The sequence below is a fragment of the Falco rusticolus genome, chromosome 13 (assembly GCF_015220075.1).
Source record: "Falco rusticolus isolate bFalRus1 chromosome 13, bFalRus1.pri, whole genome shotgun sequence".
Classification (NCBI taxonomy): Eukaryota; Metazoa; Chordata; class Aves; order Falconiformes; family Falconidae; genus Falco; species Falco rusticolus.
Window position 1 is genome coordinate 30,126,214 of NC_051199.1, and position 20,407 is coordinate 30,146,620.

The window sequence follows — 20,407 nt, forward strand, 5'->3', positions numbered from 1 at the left end:
TGACAATTATGGCTCTGAACTGGGAATCTTAGGAATGAGAGAGGGGCAAGAATACTCACAATGCAGAGACAATTTTGTCTCTGAAGATACTCCCTCATTTCACTAAGATTCAATGAAACTTGAGGGGAGAAAAGGTCTGCAGGATCAGGTTAACACACACTGGCCCTGTGTAAAGGATGTGTACATGACAGCAGTGCTTTAGTAGAAGGTACATTAATTTGTCCACACCTTTTGGCTCCTTCTTGTAAGGTGGTAAACACCCATAGAAGGAAAGTCCATGAGGAAATTGTGTCTTTAGGGCTCAAGTTAATGTAAAGCAGAGCTCAGGTCACGTACTAAATGTTCATTAACACTAATGTACACAACTTACATATTTCACTTTTCAAAAATAAACATATAAACTTCAATTTCTCTCCCCAAACCTCAGATCTCACTCAGGATACACTACTTTCCCACATTCATGGAAAAGAATCTAATTTTTGCATTACCATACATTTCCACTAATTTCGTCTCAATTTCAAAGCCTCCCAGTGAACATATGGGAGGAAAGGGAAAGGAGGAAGACAGACAGGTGATTAAGGTTAAAGGAAAAGAAAAAGAAAAAAGAAGAAAACCAAAAAACCCAAAAACCCATACACCAAAGAGTCATCACTTATCCCAAGAACGCATCTGCCAGCCTTTGAGCACGCCCTGAACAATGGCAATGTAAGCCCGTACGCTCCAGTTCAGAAAACTCCCATTAAAAAAGCAGAAGCTATCAGGGTAGTAAGCTTTACAGAGAAGGTCAGAGCCAGGCCTGGGAACAGCTTAAGAAAAGAAAACACCAGCCTTTAACTTAGGATTGCTTACTGCTTTGCCAACTGCACAAATGCATCTCTCTTGAAACCAGTTCAACACTGTTCTTCATGGAAGTTACGTGTAAGTACACAAAAATAGCACTGGCCATCTGCAGCGCTTGATATCTCGACCACATTTGGCCAAGCAGCCAGGCACGATTCACCAGCTCCTCAGCTTCCTGCTTGCAGAGACACAGCACACTGACCCACCAACACTACCGAAGCAGATAATGAAGATAATATCGCAAAGCATTTGCTTAAAGAACTAAAGCCTATCCAGCTGCAGAGGAGCAGCAATGGGTAAAGCAGAGCACACAGAAGACTGCACTCCAGCCAGTAAGTAACAGAATCTGCTGTAGCTTACAGTCTTTACAGTGTTTTACATTCTAAGGCACTTCTAAAGGGCTTATTCTGTAAATCTGTTTCATAGCTGAAGAGGGACCACACATGCAATTTTATACTTCTTTCCAGGTGAAAGACTCTGCCTTTTCATTACGCGTTTCTGTACGTTACCAATGCTTTCAAACATTCTCTTCTGATTTTTAAATAACTACCACTATAATTTCTTTTTTTTAAATCAACAAATAATGTGAACAGAAAATCATCCATGCATTATGCAAACCACAAACAAATTACTTAGAACACAAATGAGCACTCATAACTGTAAATAAATACAGAAAACCAAGGCAGACAAACTCCCACACCTATTAGACTGAGACATGGAACAGCCTTAAGCTACGCCAAAGGCTGCTTCTCTATAGGTAAGCATTGCTCTGTTTTGTGTATCTTGGCAAAAGATATTTTTCTTAAGCAACTACTTTTTTAATTTATGACTGAGGAAACATAACTATATAAACCCCACAGATCAAAACATTAGAAAATAGAATTAAAACCCAAATATTTAAATGACAGATGCTACTATTAAAATAGAACGTTAAGGGAACAATTTCTTTATGTAAGCCACATTTTACTTCTTTAAAATATTCAGGTTTAGGACAATAAAACTACTAATCATTAAAATGTTTTATTAACATATTGTCCCGGTTTTAGCTGCCACAGAGTTAATTTCCTTCCTCACAGCTGGTACAGTGCTGTGGTTTGGATTTAGGATGAGAATGATGTTGCTAACACACTGATGTTTTAGTCATTGCTGAGCAGTGCTTACACTAAGTCAAGGGCTTTTCAGCTTCTCATGCCCTGCCAGCGAGCATCCTGGGGGGCACAAGAAGCCGGGAGGGGACACCACTGGGACAGCTGACACTGACTGCCCCAAGGGATATTTCACATCATATGATGACATGCTCAGCATACAAAGTGGCGGAGAAAGCTGGCCAGGAGCTGCTGCTCGGGAACTGGCTGGGCATCGGTCGGTTGGTGGTGAGCAATTATTTTTCATTTGCATCACTTGGTTTTCTTGGGGTTTATGTCTCTTTTTGTTATTTTTCTTTTCATTAATTTTTTTCTTATTACTATTTTTTTTCCAATTATTAAACTGCTCTTATCTCAACCCATGGGTCTTTCCACTTTTACCTTTCCAGTTCTCCCCCTCATCCCACTGGGGGGGGGGGAGTGAGCAAGCAGCTGCGTGGTGCTTAGTTGCTGGCTGGGGTTAAACCATGACACATACTAGAATAATTCCAAAATTGATAGTACAGTTACTTCTAAAAGCTGATCTGTTTAATCCTCTTAATACAAAATTATAAACTGACCAGTCCTTATACCCTGGTCCTAACTTTTCCTCTTACATCCACCATTCCATAATTCAGATATTCAGATACTGTAACTGATAGGAGACAGGAAGAATCGGGGGGGGGGGGGGGGGGGGGGGGGGGGGGGGGGGGGGCGGGTTGAAGCTCAATTAAAAGAAGCGGAATATTTGCATTAGATCTGAAAATGATCCCACATGCAAACAACTCAAAGCATTCTCCATGTTTCTGTGTGAACATCAGGGTTTGCACAGATACTTCACAGACTCTAATCTTTTAATGTTAAAATGTTGTGGGTTTAGAATAATTTAGACCCTTGTCTAAGAATAAGAAATGAAAACAGAATGAAAAGTTTAACTTACCAGGACAATTAGGCTGTTACATTTCAGATTTCAAAAGTAGCATAGGGACTCCTGGGCAACAAGAAGAGATGAAACAATTGCTGGTGGGTTTTGCAAGACAGAAATAAAATTCCACCCTTGGGGCGTCCTCAGGCTGCAACTAAAGGAGCTTGCACTGCCTGCTTGTTTTAACAAGAAATACACAATCTTATCTACAGCTGCACTTTACACCTGTTGGCTCTCCTTACTCGCTCTGTCCTTCAGAACACCAGAAATTAATCCTGTATGTCAAGAAAACATCACATAAGATCTTTCTGATGTAACAACTTTGGTCAGGAAAATCTTGTTGTAAAATGCTGTCAATGCTAAATGCTGTCTGCGCTAACTGGTGCCATTTTATGTGGCATGCTCTTTCCTGCCAAGCTATCAGCAGTAAGCTTTTTACTTAAGCTTTGTTCATGAACTCAGCAGAAGCGATGCACGGGTGGGCGACATGCTGGAAGCACTGTCGAGGCAGCCAGACCACCCCCTGGCAAGTTCAGGCGTGGGGCTGCCGGGGCTCCAGCACCTGCCCACGTTACCCCCGCTCACCCCCACCCTGCCTCCTGCCAGGGCAGTGCAGGGCACTTCATTGCTGTCATCCAACCGGGGGACAAAAACGTTTGTTTTCCTCGTGGCTGGCTTGCCTGAAAACATCAGCTTGCAACAGTTTTGTTTTTTTTAAAAGAGTGAGAAGATGGGGAGAAGAAGGAAGGAGGGCAGCAAGGAGAACAAAAGCTTGGTACTCGGTACTCAGATCTGAATCAGTTTTAGCAACAGATGTTTTGGGTCCAACTGGAAATGAAAATTCATTTACAATCATAAAAAAGTCAAGACCTTTTACTGCAATACTGCATACTTCTGAGAACTGTTGATGGGACTCCTCTCAGCCCAATCACTGGCAGGAAATGCTTCTAACACATCGAACTTAAAAGCTTGGGAATGTTTTTTCCAAATATAAGGAATGAGAAACACACATAAAATCATTAATTCTTAAGAATTTATGAACATTGGCTGTGTTACACAAAGAAAGTCAAACCTTCATACTCCCATCCAAGCCCATACAACCAGCCAAAAGAAAACAGGCAGCCAGGAGCTAATACAGTCCCAGCAATGAGATGTCACAGATTTATTCCATGCTTTTTGTTAAAATACCACTTTAAAAGTTAGATGATACAGCCAATTTTTTCCAAATTGAGTAAGTCAACTGCTCCCTTCAGTTAAAGAGATGAGGAAGAAAATCCATGCCAGGACCTACTGCTGCCCAGTGCAAAGCAGAGGGCTCCAGTGGTGGTCAGGTGCTGCCACTCTGCTAGGTGGCACAGGGTCCCTGTCTACAAGGTCATTCATGGGGCTGCAGTCCCTGTGCAGGCATCAGTGGTGCTAAGTGGGGACACTGCCAGAAGGGTCGACTGCACATGGCTTGGCGATGCAATGCACACAGGAGGAAAAAAACACAAGGCTGACAGTTCAGAAGGCCCAGCAGCACCATCAGGACTGGCACACGATCTTAGGAAAGCCCCACAGGACAGCATTCTGAGTTGGAAGAGGTCCAAGTCCAGCTTTTGTTTGATTCATCCCATGTTTAGGAAGTCGGGAGTTTGTAAATAACAGCATAGCATGAAAAAAACACTTCATCACCAACTGCAACCTCCTCCCTCGAGTATCTTAAAATTTTGCCCTTTGGGATCAAAAGTGAGAAGTACTGCTAAGATGTAATTAGTTGTTTACACTTCTGTTCTTCCCCTTACTAACCACAGACAGGACATACCCAGACACCAAGGCTCGTCCGGGTTGGCAGGAGCCACTGCTACTCATGGGGATGCAGCAGCAGTGACCTTCACAGGACACATGGCCTTTCTCAGCCACTTTCACAGGGGATGCTACTCTCACCGGCACTCCGAGGAGCTGCCTGAGTAGAAATATGGCTCACTCTGTCCTCTCACACCAGACAAGAGTGGTCTTGAAAGCAAGAGATGGAAGGCACAGCAGCAAGGAACAAAGACTCTCTAGAAGTCACTGTCACATTTACCAGTCCTGCTTTCCTCTGAGCCATGCTGGAGGATGGGTGCACTGAGTGCCATCACATACGATGCTATCGCAGTTTTTCACTTACTGCTTTCTGCAACAGGAATGCTATTTTGTATTTTCTATCATCCTGATTCAACTATTCATCCTCCAGTACATTCTATGCATCTACAACAAACAAGAACTACCACCACCCAGTACACCATTTTAAAGGGTTGGATTACTACATGCTGTATTTTGCATGCTTTTAGTCTCTTAAGTATTAAAATCCAGACATTGCCTTACAACAAATGTTATAATAAGAACAGAAAAATAACAAAATCTTCATCCCTTGGCAAACTCACAAAAAGTCAAACAGACCAACATATCTCCACAGTCACAGCAAATATTCCTTCCACAGGAGACCAGCCATTACAACCACGGACCCTTGAAGATCTCCACCTGGGCATCTACCCCACCGGCTGCCAGGCTGAGCACCTTTGTGCAGATGCAGAAAGGCTGGAGACCAGCCCCGAGAATGCACCAGCTGTGAACCACCCAGGTGACCAGAGGAGAGCACTTTCCCTTGGACAGCCCCTGCTGGACCCTGCCGGTTCTGCCCCTCAAAATGCCCAGCTATGTGCCTGCAGAGAGCACCCCAGAGAAACGACAGCCAGGATCCCACCCCCTGCAACTCACAGCTAGCAAGCCCTGCTTTTATTTCCCTCTGCTGGTCCAGCTCCTAACAAACGCGTGAGCACGCCCACCCTCCAAAGCCCCACAAGGAGCCCCACAGCAGCCTGCCCTGATGGTTTCCAGCCAGCAGCTGCCCGAGCGCTGCTCGGAGCGGGAGCTCCGGAACGTGGGGCAGGCAGCTCACACCACAGCGGGCAGGGGTACACATCCTAACTGGGGGCTGCTTTCCCACTGGATTACACCAGCATGGCTGGGACTGCAAGTTCAGACCACTACCAATATTCCCTACCACATTACAAAGAACATCTTAAAAAAAATTATTCTTCTAGCACAACTCAGCACAATTTGCAATTGCTTTATTTTGTGTATTGCGCTTCCTCTTTCTCTAGATTTCTCATAACATCAGAGGTAACATTTGGCACGATCTTCCACCCTGATAAACTCCATTATGCAGTTCAAAAAAGATTTCTGGGGACAGTGAATGCCGTCAACAATTCCTGACCCCATAATTGCATTCCCTATTTATTTATTAGACAGCTGCATTAATTTCCATAAAATGTGAACTCGGTACTACAGAACCTTTATCATATTCAGGGTAAAAAAACCCCAAACTTGTAAATATTACTCTTATCTTCAGTAAAGCAGCCATAAACTTTTAAATTTGACAACCAAGTTACAGAAGTCAAGAAAAAGTGCCTTAATGATATTGGAAGGATTACAAATGATAGTGTGAGGGTTTGAATACAGAAGTAACTAAGCATTTGTATATGGTTTATGTGACCTTCCTTCTGTGCATTTTGCCAAGCAACGTGATTTGCAAACCGAGTAAGTTCAAAACTTGTATATATTTTACCAAATCAGTCTTGTTAATTTGGTGAATCAAGTTTGCTTGTTTTGCAGTAGTTGATATTATTTACACAGAATAAATATACTTCACGCTGGACCAAGCATTTGAACATGAAATGCTGCTGAAGTATGAAAGAGTATTCTCACAAATCACAAATTGCTGGGTGCTAATACATACCCTCCAACACACACCAAACAGCAGCAGTTACACAGCAGCAATAAAACAGATGTTTTAAGAATTGGAAAAAGGGTGTGTGTGTGCAAGAATCCTTAAGCTTAGTCATCACCTCAAGTAGCATTTGGACCAGAGTCCTACACTGACCCACCAATTAACATCAACAGAGAAGTGTTCACAGTTTCCAGATGAACCCTAGCATGGAATGAAGGGTGAATACCTGTGCCATTTCAAGCTGTGTATTGCTTAGTGGAGCTGCTGCAAGTTCTCAGTAGAGAAGAGAAAGTGGAAGCATGCCTTCTGCCAACTACATGCAACCCATCTCTGCAATCCACAAATCAGCAGAGCATGGCCATAGCGGCAGCAGTGGTTATGAGGATCCAGAAGCACCAAGCAGCTGTATAAAGGCCACTCTGCTAGACTGATTCTTTACCAGAGCACAGGAGTTAGTCCATGTGGTGCCACATTGCCACAGCTCCTACGGGATTCACACTGGGACTCATGGCTGATGGAGGAACAGGCTAGCAAGGCAACAGTGTTGGCTACCAGTGCTGAACTATTCAGAGCAGCAGGGACAAGGCGTTCCACCAAGAGCTGAGTGCGTGACCAGGTGACAAAAAGAGCAGATGAATTTGATGGCAAACACAAATTATGTGACATGCAGCATCATAAAAGCCTCTAGACTTACCCATGCAGTGATGGGCTTCAGGTTGAACATGACTGCTCTATGAGTTTGTCCCTAACTGATCTTGAAGTCCTCCTGAAAGATCAGAAGACTTGTCTGCAGTACTGATCATTACAGTCAAAACAGGCATTGCACTGTGGGAACCCCTCTGCACCACAGAATTACTGTCCTATGTTATAATACACAACTCTAACAAGTGTATTTTCCAGTCTCTCACATAGGTCTCCCAGCAAGAAACGAGGCCCTGTGCCCGAGAATGGAAGGTGCTTTAGACCCTTAACAAAGGGCACCACAGCAGTCAAGTCACAAAAGGTAAGGACATGCCATTGATATTGAAAGATCTACAGTCTGACTTGGACTTTGGCCTCCTTCTCAACCACAAACAGTTGATAAACTTGCTGGTATCAAATGTAAAATTTGTCGAGGGTGTCTTTCACGCTACACAGACTCAACATACTTTAGAAAGCTTTAGGGCCCACATCTCTAAACATATGCTTCTGAAAAAATCCTTTGTTGTATGATGCCTCAGCACAAGAAATACTTCATGAACCCCTATCTGCTACTAAGTGCAAGTGTACTTTGCTTCAGGAAACCCTACAGAGCAGGAACAAGTTCTAAACACATCATAAGCAGAGCAAGAGTCCTGTTTAGACAGCCTGACAGGAGGAGAAGAACACGTACACAGTAGACAGCAAGGGGAAGAGAACAGGTTTTAAATACAGTGTGTTACCATCTTAAATAAAAATGCCATTCGCTACTGGTGCTTTTCCAGGAGACCCTTCTAGTCTTCGCAATGTCACCCTAAACCTTTACCTCCTAAATCTTATTAGGATTATTACCTCCTAATCTTAACACACCTATTCACATGGTAGTTATAGCACCTGCTCTCCACACCATCTTTTCCCTTTAAAAACCCAACCAAACAAAATCAAATGCCTTGAGATGACTAGAGCTGAAACATAAAGATAGGATGGCAGGTCACTGTATGGGAGAACTACCAGAAAGACATTAACTACAGGCTTCAGGTGTGACCACGGGTAAATGCCTGCTCCGTTGTTATCCATGCAAGTTCTAGAACAGCACCTAAGCACTGGTCAGCTTTTACAGGGTCTGCAAAAAGGACACAGAAAACAACACCGCAGAGGAAACAATTTTGCCTATTTGAAAGAAAATTTCCAATTCTAGTTATTGCAAGGTTGCATTCTGTTTGAATCTGCTACACTGAGGCTTCAGCTACTGACTCTGAATTGTGGCAATATGGAAATTCTTCTTTTTCTAAAAGATGAGGTGGGGGAGGGGGAGCAGGTTTCACAGCTCCATGGCACTAATTTTCCAGTTGCCTAGGTTCCCATTTGCCAAATGCAGCAGCATTAAATCCCGTAACTGCTCTGCCCTTCCTACAGAGGACAATCCAACCCCCTTAGACATTCTGTCAAAGAATAGCAGGCAGCAGATGTGACTTTTTCTTGGAGATACTCTAAAATTTAAATCTGACTGACTTGAGAGGACAGCTCTAGCTTCTACGTTATGCTAACACACACACTCCTGAGTGTCATGCTACTGAAAGTTTAAAGCAAACTGTGCTAGCTGCACATACAGGCTTCTTTGAAGTGAACATTAGAAAATACTGGCATACACTAGATATTTCACACTTGACTAATAGAAGAGTGTTTTTTATGTCTGTAAACAAAACAGAACACTGGTTCAAGGAATATTTGTGTCCCCCACATGCTGCCTGGTAAACCAGTGCTAAAAATACATACTACTCCTTTAAGGCTTAATGAGATGTACTCAGAGTCACAAAAATCACTGTGGCCCAATCCCCCTCCTAGTTAGCAGTGCATAGGCTTGCTTACACCCGCAGAAAAGGGGCAGCACACGGCATGAGGACAACGGATTAAAGTTGAACAGAGAAGCAAATGGATTTTCTGTTCCAAACAGCAGCATGCCCTTCAATATCATCAAAAAGTGAGACAGCACCACATGGAAAATACTAAGTATGCATCCCTGCTGGAAATGATATGGTGTGGAAACATGGTCATTTCTGAGAAGCATGCCAAATTTATTTTGAAGTAAGAGTAGAAAACTTGTACTAATTAAGAGAAACCATAGTACCATTTTATCTTACTGAGACAATCTTTCTCTGCTTCTAGGAACAAAGATATTGTAAGATGTTCAACTCCAGCACAAACTCCTTGGGAAACAACTGCAGCCACAGCACAGTAATAACTAAGACAGTCATCCCCCTGGTCTACTGTTTAATTTTCATAGTAGGACTCTTGCTGAACAGTGTAGCAGCATGGATCTTTCTGTATGTTTCTAGCAAAAAGAGTTTTATTGTTTATCTCAAGAACATCGTTCTTGCCGATCTCCTAATGAGCTTGACATTTCCTTTCAAAATTCTTGCTGATTCAGAAATTGCACCTCCACAGCTCAACATCTTTGTGTGCAGATACTCTGCTGTTGTTTTTTATACAAACATGTATATCAGTATAACATTTTTTGGCCTTATAGGTTTTGACAGATACTACAAAATTGTAAAGCCTTTACTCACCTCCTTTGTTCACACAGTTAACTACAGTAAGGTGGTCTCCATAATCATATGGCTATTGTTAATGCTTATATCATTTCCAAATATGATTTTAACTAATGAAATCACTAAAGAAAATTATTCCAGAAAATGTATAGGTCTTAAAAGTGAGCTTGGCAGACAGTGGCACAAGGCATCAAGTTATATTTGCACAGGGATTTTCTGGGTTGTTTTTCTTCTTCTAATAATTTTTTACACTTCTATATCAAAAAAAATATATCGCTCTTATAAAAAATTCCAAAGGAACTCAGAAGTGACCAAGAGAAAAACCAGTCGTAATATATTCAGTATCATGTTTGTATTTGTCATTTGCTTTGTACCCTATCACCTCTGTAGAACACCATACACTCTAAGTCAAACTAGCTCACAATTCAACTGTCAGTCAAAAACATCTCTGTACTATGCAAAGGAGTTTACTCTTGCACTGTCTGCTGCAAATGTGTGCCTTGATCCCATTATTTATTTTTTCCTTTGTCTACCCTTTAAAGAAAAGCTGTATCAAAAACTGCATCTCCAGCTGAAAACCTCAAGTGACGTTGAAATTTCTAAATCCAGAAGATCTAATACACTTCGGGAAGGTATGAACATAGTGTAGTCTGAGGTCTGTAAAACAACGTACATTTCAGAAAGTGCATTCAAGAATGCAAATGTTTCAAACTGAACAGATGAGACCCATCAATAAAACTGAAAAAAAATTTCAGTGTAAAATACCAAGTGGTGTTTTTCTGTATAAAAACATTATTGCATATTGCCAATATATTTACTATGTGCTATTTCAGCTGATGCTATGATTGCATTATGGTGTGACACAACCTATCTGGATATGAAAAAGAGAGAGAGGAGTAACTGGAACACCACATTCTGGAGCTCCAGGCCATGGTTCTCTGAAACGATTATCCAACAGACCCAATAATCAAACTGTTTCGCTGTTGTTTCTCACAAAGCCAGGCACAACACATATAACTATCAACAAACCAGCCTGAAGGGCCTGGAACAACCCATCACTCCATGTTATCTGGAGCAGACCCCTCAGAAGCAACACGAGCAAGTTCAGCCCAAGTCTCTCTGACTTGGCCTCCACCAGCCGATAAAAAGAGGACTGAGATCCAGAGGGAAAGCTCTCTCCTGTGTTTACCAGGCCACAACATAAAGGGCTGAAGGCAATGTGCAGCTTGGGAAAGGACTCTGTTCTAACAACTGGGGGTGGGGTGGGGGTGGGGGTGGGGAAGTGAGAGGAAGGAGGGAAAAAAAAGGAGGAAAAAAATACACATCAAATCCTTAAAGATCTGCACAGAGCCTGAAAACCCCTTGGTAAAATTAAGCTAGGGAAACATTCTATAAAATTAGGAATTAAACATGAGTAGTTGTCACCCTTGGACACCCAACGTCAGAACATTTCTATAAAATGCAATGCTCAATATAAGCAAGTGTTTAAAGAGGATCCTTCTATAACCTAACCAGCCTAGCTACACTGTACCATATTCCTCAGGACTCTTCTGAAAGAACATGCTGTACGCCAAAAATGTTCACACCAAACTGACTGGGATCTTAGTAACTCCCTTGCTGTTGCTGAAGAAGGAGGTAAGAACACTCAAGGAGCAGTCTGGAAACACACACACAGAGCTGTCTAGAAACTCTGGGATATATTTAAATCTAGAATGATTTGTTGGTTTTCCCATGCTTTTGGCACAATGATAAAGCATTTCTCTCTGTACAAAGGTAATACCTGAAAGCCACCAACCTTCTATATATAAAAATAATCTCTTTTTAAATTTTATTTTTCAGTGAAGCTTTTTTTTTTTTTTTTGGTTGATTTTACCATTGTACAGGGAAAACACACCAGTGCATAAAGTACCCACAAAAGCTTTCAGGCAGTGGCTCTGGAAGATTAATGCCTTCATTTTACTTAACAAAGATGACATAGGAACAGAAAACAGAAATAACATGCTTTACTTTCTGCCACTGTGTTTCATTTCAGTCCTAACAAATAATCTCTCAGGGTGAATTAAACATATGGTCTTTTAACCTTCTCCAAGGTTGTGGGTAACATTTCTCAGCCTGAGACCACCAATCTACAGTTAACAGTATTTACCATCACAGAGGACTGTATTTCAACTAAAGGACTGGACAACTCTGTAGAGTTTAAACACACCTTTATGGAGCGTATTTACCTCCCTTTATTTCCCACTTGCCAACCACAAAGCATCCAGCACCCGACACCTGAGGAAACCCGGATATTCATCCTCCTCCTGAACCAGCCTTTAGGGAACATGGGTTGTGTTTTTAAAAGAAAACGCATAAAAGATTATTTATATGGTTCTTTCAGAGCTCCCTGACTCTTGTCAAACTGACACTTTGCAGGCTCTTCTCTCCAAGCAGGGGAAATAGTCTGTTGGAGAAGGGAATCTGCTGCTTTGTGGGAGATTTTTTGTCATTTATGGCAAAAACACTTAGTTCCTTACATGGCATGGCTTGGTATTTGCCTACTTAAATCTAAGTAATTGGAGCTGTGAAAGCACACTGGCATACAGAGATGAAAGCAATTCTACAGTATATGTTTGTATAACTTTGTAATTACTTTCCAAGCTTTGAAAAAATTATTTGTATTGTAAAATTGTTTCCTCACCCCACCAGATTAGTGATACGGGAATGACAAAATTTTACATCGAGGCACCCAGAACGGATGCCAACCAACACACTGTTTCAAAAACGACAGTAAGTTTCTAGCTTTTCGTTTGCTTTGACAAAATATTTCTCCAATAGCTTCACTAGTCACAAGATGCTTCTGTAACCCCTGATCCTACTGCCATCTGCCACTGTGTGACAACTCTCAAATAGCACTGTTATTAAACCAAATTTCTACTCCACTGTCCCAACCTTGCTCTTTATTTAGCTATGGAAGGGAAACTGGAAGGGAAAGGTATGGGGCTGATTTTTTGTCTGCCCTGGGTAAGTTAATTCTTTCAAAGCACATCATGCCTCAGATAAACCTAGCTGGCTCCTCAGACACCCAGAAGTCTTGTGGTCACAATAAGTACCAGCTCTTGCCTTGTCAACTTACACCTGGAGGAACTTCCCTAAAATTCTTTCCGTGAAAGTTACAGGCAACCCAGAGCTAAACAAGGTTCCCTTTTGACAGTGACCCAGTCCTCAGCTGCAGCTTATCCTCCCAGCTTACGCATCATTTCCCCCCATGGCAGCACAGGAACAAGAGGTTGGGTTTGGTCAGTTTATTCTTTGGAGAGCTGATTCAGCTGGACCTAGAATCTCTCTCGCAAAGGTATGGTGCCCCTGGTAAGAAGTGGCCGTGGCCAGCTGCCAAGAGATGTCAAGCACACATTCGCTCAGAAAAGTTGCCATGCTCACACATTTCAGCCTCTCCTCCCCCAGCCTGGTAGGGTTCCTGGTCACTCCTTTGTGAGGAGATGTTGTTCTGCTGTTCAAAACCTTGAGACAGGACCCAGGTAGGGTGGGATAAATCTGCTTCAAAAAGCCCATAAACACCTCACCCTTTAAACCACGCATCCTCTCGTAAACCTGCCCTAGCCATTAGCGACACTGCACAGCTGCCTACCCAGAAGCCAACTCAACATTACACCGGACAAATGACAATGCTGCCGTTACTGTGCAATGGGTTATTTACGTTAATACTGTGGGGTAAGGCTTCAAAATGGACCATTTTCTCTGCCACTGATAGAGCGCAGTAATTTTCCAGGAAAAGAGCTGAACCTAGTAAATGGAAATCTTTCCTCCAAACACTATTTCAGGACAGAAAGCTCACTCCACAACTGCCCCGACATATAAAAATACCCTGGTTGTGCAGAAATCAGCAATACGACTCACAGAGTTTAATTTTGCAGGATGCTGTCTCAAAAAATGATCTCTACTGTAAAAGAACAACAAAAGCAACATACCAAAGAGGAGGCAGATGCCACTTTACCTGACAAGGCCATACAACCAGCAGATGTAATGAGGCAGCACCCCTTGTACTGGCTATCTTTAACACAAAAGGAACAGGAGGGAAGGGCTAGCTTCCCTCTGCCAACACCCATATTTTCTCATTTCATCCCAATAATTAAGTCCAATAAATAGATTTTTGTGAGAAATTTTCGTTAGCAGATCTAATAATCATCACTTCAGGGCACTGCATATCTGTAAAACACTGTTCAAACAATTAAAACTAAGTATTGATAATTGGTGGAAGGCAACAGGACAGGCTAAGGAGCTCCTTGCTATCTGACAGGAGGCCAGTGTGCTCGGCTGGCTGCTGATGACATTGGTGCCCAGGACATGGTTATCTACCTGTATTATCTGGAGTTCACAGACTGGTTTGTACCAAGCAGACCAGATCTCCCCCCTCTCCAACAATGGCAACAGGCTACACTAAACACATCTTACTTCCTTATGCTCTGAAATCTATATCCATCAGTTTTTTCTTCATCCAATATAGTTATTTCTGCTCAGAATTTGTAACTACCCCGTACCAAGATCACTCCTATTTTTCATTTACAATGCAGATATTACAATGGGATAAAAAATTTTAATCTGTCAGTGAAAGTCATGAAAAGACATAAGAGAAAAGACTAAACTGGATAGTTTGTACGTGTTTGTACACAAAAAAACCCCACCACCTTCTTGGCTACATGATTGAAGGACGGCAAAAACACCACTCAGAGATTGTTCCTCAAAGACATACATCAATACCGAAACAGTGACCATGACAGCCAGGCACAGGAAGAGAGGAAAACTCTCTCAGGACAGTTTGTACCATCTGCTCGTCACTGTGCCTCTGATACCAGTTTTGAACACTTCTGACAATTAAAGATAACCTGAAAGAAAACCAACTGTTTGCAAGTGGTTTTTCCTGTCCACCACCACATAAATGATACAAATCATGATACAACCAGGGTTTCCCATCAATTCTCTATGATATATCGACTGCAAAACTTCTACCTATGTGCATCTGTCTGGCTTGCACAGGCACATAAACACACACTGAAGAAATCAAAACTCAAAACTCCAAATTAACTCTCAATCTTTCAGTGCCTTTAACAGCACAAAGTGCTCATCCCCTGTGAGCAGAGCCCAGAGGGGCAGACGCCTGCTCTCCCACACCCCAGGCAGTGCTGCTCCACACAGTCCCGACACTCCCCACGCACAATGCTGCAGTATGACATTTCACAGCTTCAGAGAGTCAAACCCCAGGTAAGGAGGACCCACAAGGACTCCAAGGTACATCCAGACTCCCCATCCATACTGACGGCTCTCGCATCCTTCACGTTTCCCCAGCTCCTCTCTGCATCCCCTGTGGGTAATCCAGCACGCGGCCTCCAGGAGCCAGCCCCAGATCTCCCCGCTCTGTGACACCAGAGCCCTGGGCTTTTTCTGGACACAAAACCTTTCTCCAATTGTATATGCAAACTGTGGTGAGGTATCAGAAGTGATCCCGATACAAGGACCACCCACATCAGTCTTTGCTATGTCCAATTCAAAACACAAGGTATCCCGATTCTCTTTTAAAGGTCATTGCATTTCGAGGCCCGGGGAGGGGCGGGGCGGGGTGGGGGGGAGGGGCTGTTTAAAGGTTTAGATGTTACTTTTCCTACCTTTGTTGTCAGAAAAGATTAAATCATTTTGGCTAAATTCCTGCCCACACCAGCACCCTTTCCCTTCCTTTCACTACTCCACAATCCCAGGAGTCAGCCTAAGCAGGCATGAATCATGGAAAATTTCAAACAAAAAGTAAAAAATTCAGCAAAGTTTAAACAACCAAAAATAGGGTTTTACGATGAGAAGCACTCAACAACCTTAATTACCACAAAATCTACCATCTAAAACTGTAATTTATGAATGAAAATGTCCTTTAAATTAGACATATAGGTAGGGGAAGAGGATGACACTGAACTACAATAAAAACAAAGAACTACGACTCAGTAGATTCACACTCTCATGTTTCTTCTCCTCCTAAAACATTTCTGTAGGAAGTGTAGACTATTCTTCAGTAAAGGCTTACCTAACCATCACTTTGCCTTTTTAGACTTGGAAAAGTTTTCTGAGCTATAAACGGACTCTACAGAAAAAGGGGAGACAGTGAAAAAACTGACTGAATGCTACACTTCAAGTTTTAAAAAAAATAAATAGAAAAATACAAGTATGGAAAGATCCGTTTTACATGATGAGTGTAACACCATAAAATTAGTTCATGTTTACTCAAAACCAAACATAGGATCATCCCAGATCATGAAGCCCTGCAAACATTTTGACAAATATGGTCAGAACTTTAAGCTTATGACTAAACTTAAAACCAGACATTCTTAATTTGTTTCTTCACAAAGCTCTGGTACGTGATTTGTAAATTCCTGTGGATTCGCAACTACAACTAAGTGCTAGCATTTTAGGGTTTCAGTGTCATCATCAGGACCTCAACACCCTAGCCTAGTGTTTTCTCCAGGTTTAAAAAAAAAAAAAAAAAAAGGGGGGGGGGGGGGAAGCTTAATTCTAAATATTTTCCCTAATGTATCGGTTTTATTTTAAATAATGCTTGGCAAATGTCCAAAGGCTTAGAATTCTAATTGTTATCAGTAGAATCTCTATGCACAATTTAAGTTTGCAAATTAGGTTGCAACGCTAGGAAAAAAACACTTATTAGATTTCAAAAACCTGGAATCTCATGCAGGAATATTACAATGAATGAGGACCAACTACATTGCAAAATCCTGATTCCAGAGAGATTGTAAATGTAAGATGTATGGAGGAGGAACAAGACTTTCAGATTTTTAAAAACAAAAGAAAGGAACAGCCATTGATGGCACACATCTGCAGCCCCACATCAAGAATCTGGGACTAACCTGATGGAGGCTTTAGGAAATCCATGAAAAAGTCTTCAGGCATGACAATAGCAGGAGAGAGTGGAAATTGCACTGATTTCAGGTCAGCTAGGTATCATCCAGCTTACAGCACTATTCACCATTCCCGTCGGCTCTCTGATGTGGCCAGGTTAAGCAACTCTGACAATCTTCCCTCCACAAAAACTTATTTTGAATCATAATAATCCATGCTACCAGCCACATTATCATGTCTACCTCAGCTCTTTCACAGCCATATTCCTCCCCATCGTTCTCTGTTTTGTCCCGCACAGCACCAAGTGCCTGAGGAGCAGCTCAGCACCATACTACATGGGGCAGAGTGCGGAGAAGGGCACTGCCCTCGGTGTGCCTGCCACTCGGCTGTCCGCTCTGGCTTCAGAAACAGGAAAGAGAGGTCTCTCTGGGCTGTTCCGTCAACACTGACATCTTACTCTCACCATTCTTCTAGGTAACTTCCACGTGATCTAGTTATTTGAATGCTGGTTTTAACTGCGTCAATCAGCACATTTGGAAACCACAGACATGTTTTAAAAAAAACAGCAGACACTGCCAGAGGAAAAGATTAACACACTATCGGACTGTGAGAGCAGTCACCAAGAGACACCAGACCTTTGCAGACTAATGCTCAGAAGACCCCAGAGACCACTAAAGGCAGGTACGTGCTTCTAGCCTTTGTCTGTTCCAGCCTATCTAGTTCTACTGAAATATTAACTGTGCCAAGTGCATAGAAAGTCAGGCTCAGGTATTTACCAGAACAGCCTTTGCTTTGTCCATAGTCAGCGTTACTTGCCTGCAGCCATGCTGCAGCCTTGGAAGCTCCAGTTCCAGCAGTATTTCAGGGCTCAGTCTGCTGAGCTGCCTCTTCGCTGCTTGCTCCTTACCAATACTGCATGTACCCAAGCCTAATGCAACTCAGTTACAGGTGTTCAGGACAACAGAGACCACCTGCAGAGAGACTACCTGCAGAAATCCCACTGCAAGAAACAAACTGCTTTTACTCCCCATTTTAAATCACTGGAGCATCCACAATCATTTTGGTTTACAAACTGTGCACATCTGGAGACATAGTTTACAGCAGAAAATAAATGTGTAAATGCAGTAGTTCTCTTACATTGTATATTAAAATTAGGAACAATATAATGAAATTAAAAGTGTTGCAGTCTCATACTATTCAAGACATAAATGTATTGATTTTCATTGCAAGAAACTCTACTGAACATGTCTCCTTTCCCACAGACATTCTATGCAGCAATCTGACAATATAGCAAACAAACAAAAAAACCCACCTCGGTTACGGAGTAGCATATTTGGTTAAAATGCAACCAAAATTTTCTACTTTCCTTCCCTATAATTTCCAGTGAAGCCTAAAGAGGAAGTGAGCACAATTATTTTATAGCTGCTTCTTTCAAAATGTGCTTTTTCTAAAAGCTGCATAAAAATACACAATTAATTTATCCTCAAAGCAGGAAGAGAGAGTAGTTTGCAAAAACTTTTAATTGATTAGAACTACTCGCTCATCTAAAATACCCACTTATTGGCTTGATGGTGCATTAACTTTGGAACTCCTAATACATGTTTATAGTACAAGACTGCTACAAATATTGCCCTTTTTTTAGGCACAGTTTCAATTGTTCAAAATTAATGACATTTTAGTACGACCATTATTAACCAGATGCCTAATGTAAACAGATTCAAACCTTTTTCTTTGGTGTTTCAGTTGGGGGTGGGGTGGGGTGTGGAGAGGGTGGTTTTGAATCAAAGAGTCACTGAGGAAGACTGCTTAAGTGGAGAAGTTTCTCAGAAGTCTATATGCTTTCAAGAACAAATCCTAATACATCTCCAAACTTTTCCGACATGAGAACAAAGCCCTCTTGAGCATCTGTGAAGCAGCATGAAGAGAAAAAAATACTTCTTCCCAATTGCATTTCTTCCATGAAATTAATCAAACAAAATTTTCAAAGAAAAACTACTGTCAGTCAGGAAAAGCTGATGTCATGGATGTCTTCTTCGTTCTTTTTGTAGGTTCTTGATCTCTCCTATTAGCAAAATCAACTTGCACAAGAAATTTACAATGTCAAGCAATGTTTCACAATGCCATGTCGGTGAAGAAATGGAACCTTTTACCTATTTTTACTACTTGATTTTCCTAATAGGAATTATTGGAAGTTGTTTCGCACTATGGGCATTCACACAAAAAGGTCAGAAATGGAAGTGTATGAGCATCTACTTAATTAACCTCTTAACAGCAGACTTTCTGTTGACTTTGGCATTGCCAGTCAAGATTATTGTTGACCTAGGAGTTGCATCCTGGAATCTGAGAATATTCCACTGCCAAGTTACAGCCTGCTTCATCTACTTGAATATGTATTTATCAATTATATTTTTAGGATTTGTAAGCATGGATCGTTGCCTTCAGCTAATGCACAGTACTAAGATCTACCGCATTCAAGAGCCTGGATTTGCCAAGATGCTATCTGCAGTCGTGTGGACAATGGTCCTCCTTATAACAGTGCCTAACATGGCAATTCCAATAAAAACCGTTGAAGAAAGACCTGGTGTGGGATGCATCGACTTCAAAACAAAATTTGGAAAAGATTGGCACGTGTTTACTAATTTCATATGCACAGCAATATTCCTGAATTTTTCAGCTATGATACTGATTTCCAATTTCCTTGTGGTTAGACAACTCTGCCGAAACAAATACAGCGAGAGTTATGCAAATGTGAAAAAAACCCTCATCAACATAACGCTTGTAACTGCAGGCTACCTGCTATGTTTTGTTCCATACCACATTGTTCGTATCCCCTACACTTTGAGCCAGAACAATACCATAACCAACTGCTCTCTGAAACAAGCTCTCTTTAAAGCTAAAGAATCTACCTTGCTGTTTGCAGTATCAAACCTCTGTTTTGACCCTATTCTGTATTACCATCTCTCCAAATCATTCAGACTGAAATTTACTGAGACGTTTGCAGCACCCAAAGAGGCAAAAGTTTCCACAGACAAAGAGGTACCAGACAGAAGTGAACAGCAAATGCAAAAGTACCAATTCTCCAATACATCAGAAGAGCATGCAATCCGCAGTATGAACAGCCATAATGCAATCGCAAGCATGGCTACCATGGTCAACAACATTCCTGCTGAATCATAAACCCAAGCAGAAGGAAAAAAACTGTGGACTATACCAATCGCTTCGTTATATGTTCACATAGTAGGTCTGAACTAGCAGAATGTTTGATAGTGCCTTTCAGAAATAGGTCCAGGTACCAGTGATGACCTACCAGGGATCAGAACACTTCAGAATACATGTTCAGACAGGCTCAAATATACTTACATGTATTTATGGGAAACACCTGAACTCACCTTTTCTAAGTTAAATATATTAAATGACTTGCTGCAATCAAGTGAAGAGATTATTTAACAGCAATTCTTCAGCTGTGAAGTTTTCATATACACAACTAAACCAAAAGCATTTTAGAGGGCATTATTTACTCCGGAAAGTAGTTTTAAGCTGCACCGATTAAAGATTATTGTACCTGTTTACATCATAGCTCCAGTTTTTATAAATAAATTTGTTGTTCTTGCCAAGTTCTACTGCCTTTCCTTGCTGCTGCTTCAAT

At 41.7% G+C, this 20,407-nt stretch overlaps 3 protein-coding genes across 8 annotated transcripts in view; 2 read left to right on the plus strand and 1 right to left on the minus strand.

Moving 5' to 3' along the window:
• The window catches only part of MED12L (mediator complex subunit 12L), a 150,067-nt gene that overhangs the window by 92,001 nt on the left and 37,659 nt on the right, over positions 1-20,407 (minus strand). The gene's annotated exons all lie outside the window — the stretch shown is intronic.
• On the plus strand, positions 730-11,652 carry P2RY14 (purinergic receptor P2Y14). Its single transcript, XM_037407180.1, has 3 exons — positions 730-1,172; positions 7,541-7,643; positions 9,485-11,652. Exon 3 carries the CDS (start codon positions 9,503-9,505, stop codon positions 10,514-10,516), a length of 1,014 nt encoding a protein of 337 aa, XP_037263077.1. The 5' UTR covers positions 730-1,172; positions 7,541-7,643; positions 9,485-9,502; the 3' UTR covers positions 10,517-11,652.
• Positions 16,635-20,375, plus strand: GPR171 (G protein-coupled receptor 171). The gene is made up of 2 exons (XM_037407174.1): positions 16,635-17,442; positions 18,810-20,375. The coding sequence occupies exon 2, from the start codon at positions 18,859-18,861 to the stop codon at positions 19,936-19,938; it is 1,080 nt and encodes a 359-aa protein (XP_037263071.1). The 5' UTR covers positions 16,635-17,442; positions 18,810-18,858; the 3' UTR covers positions 19,939-20,375.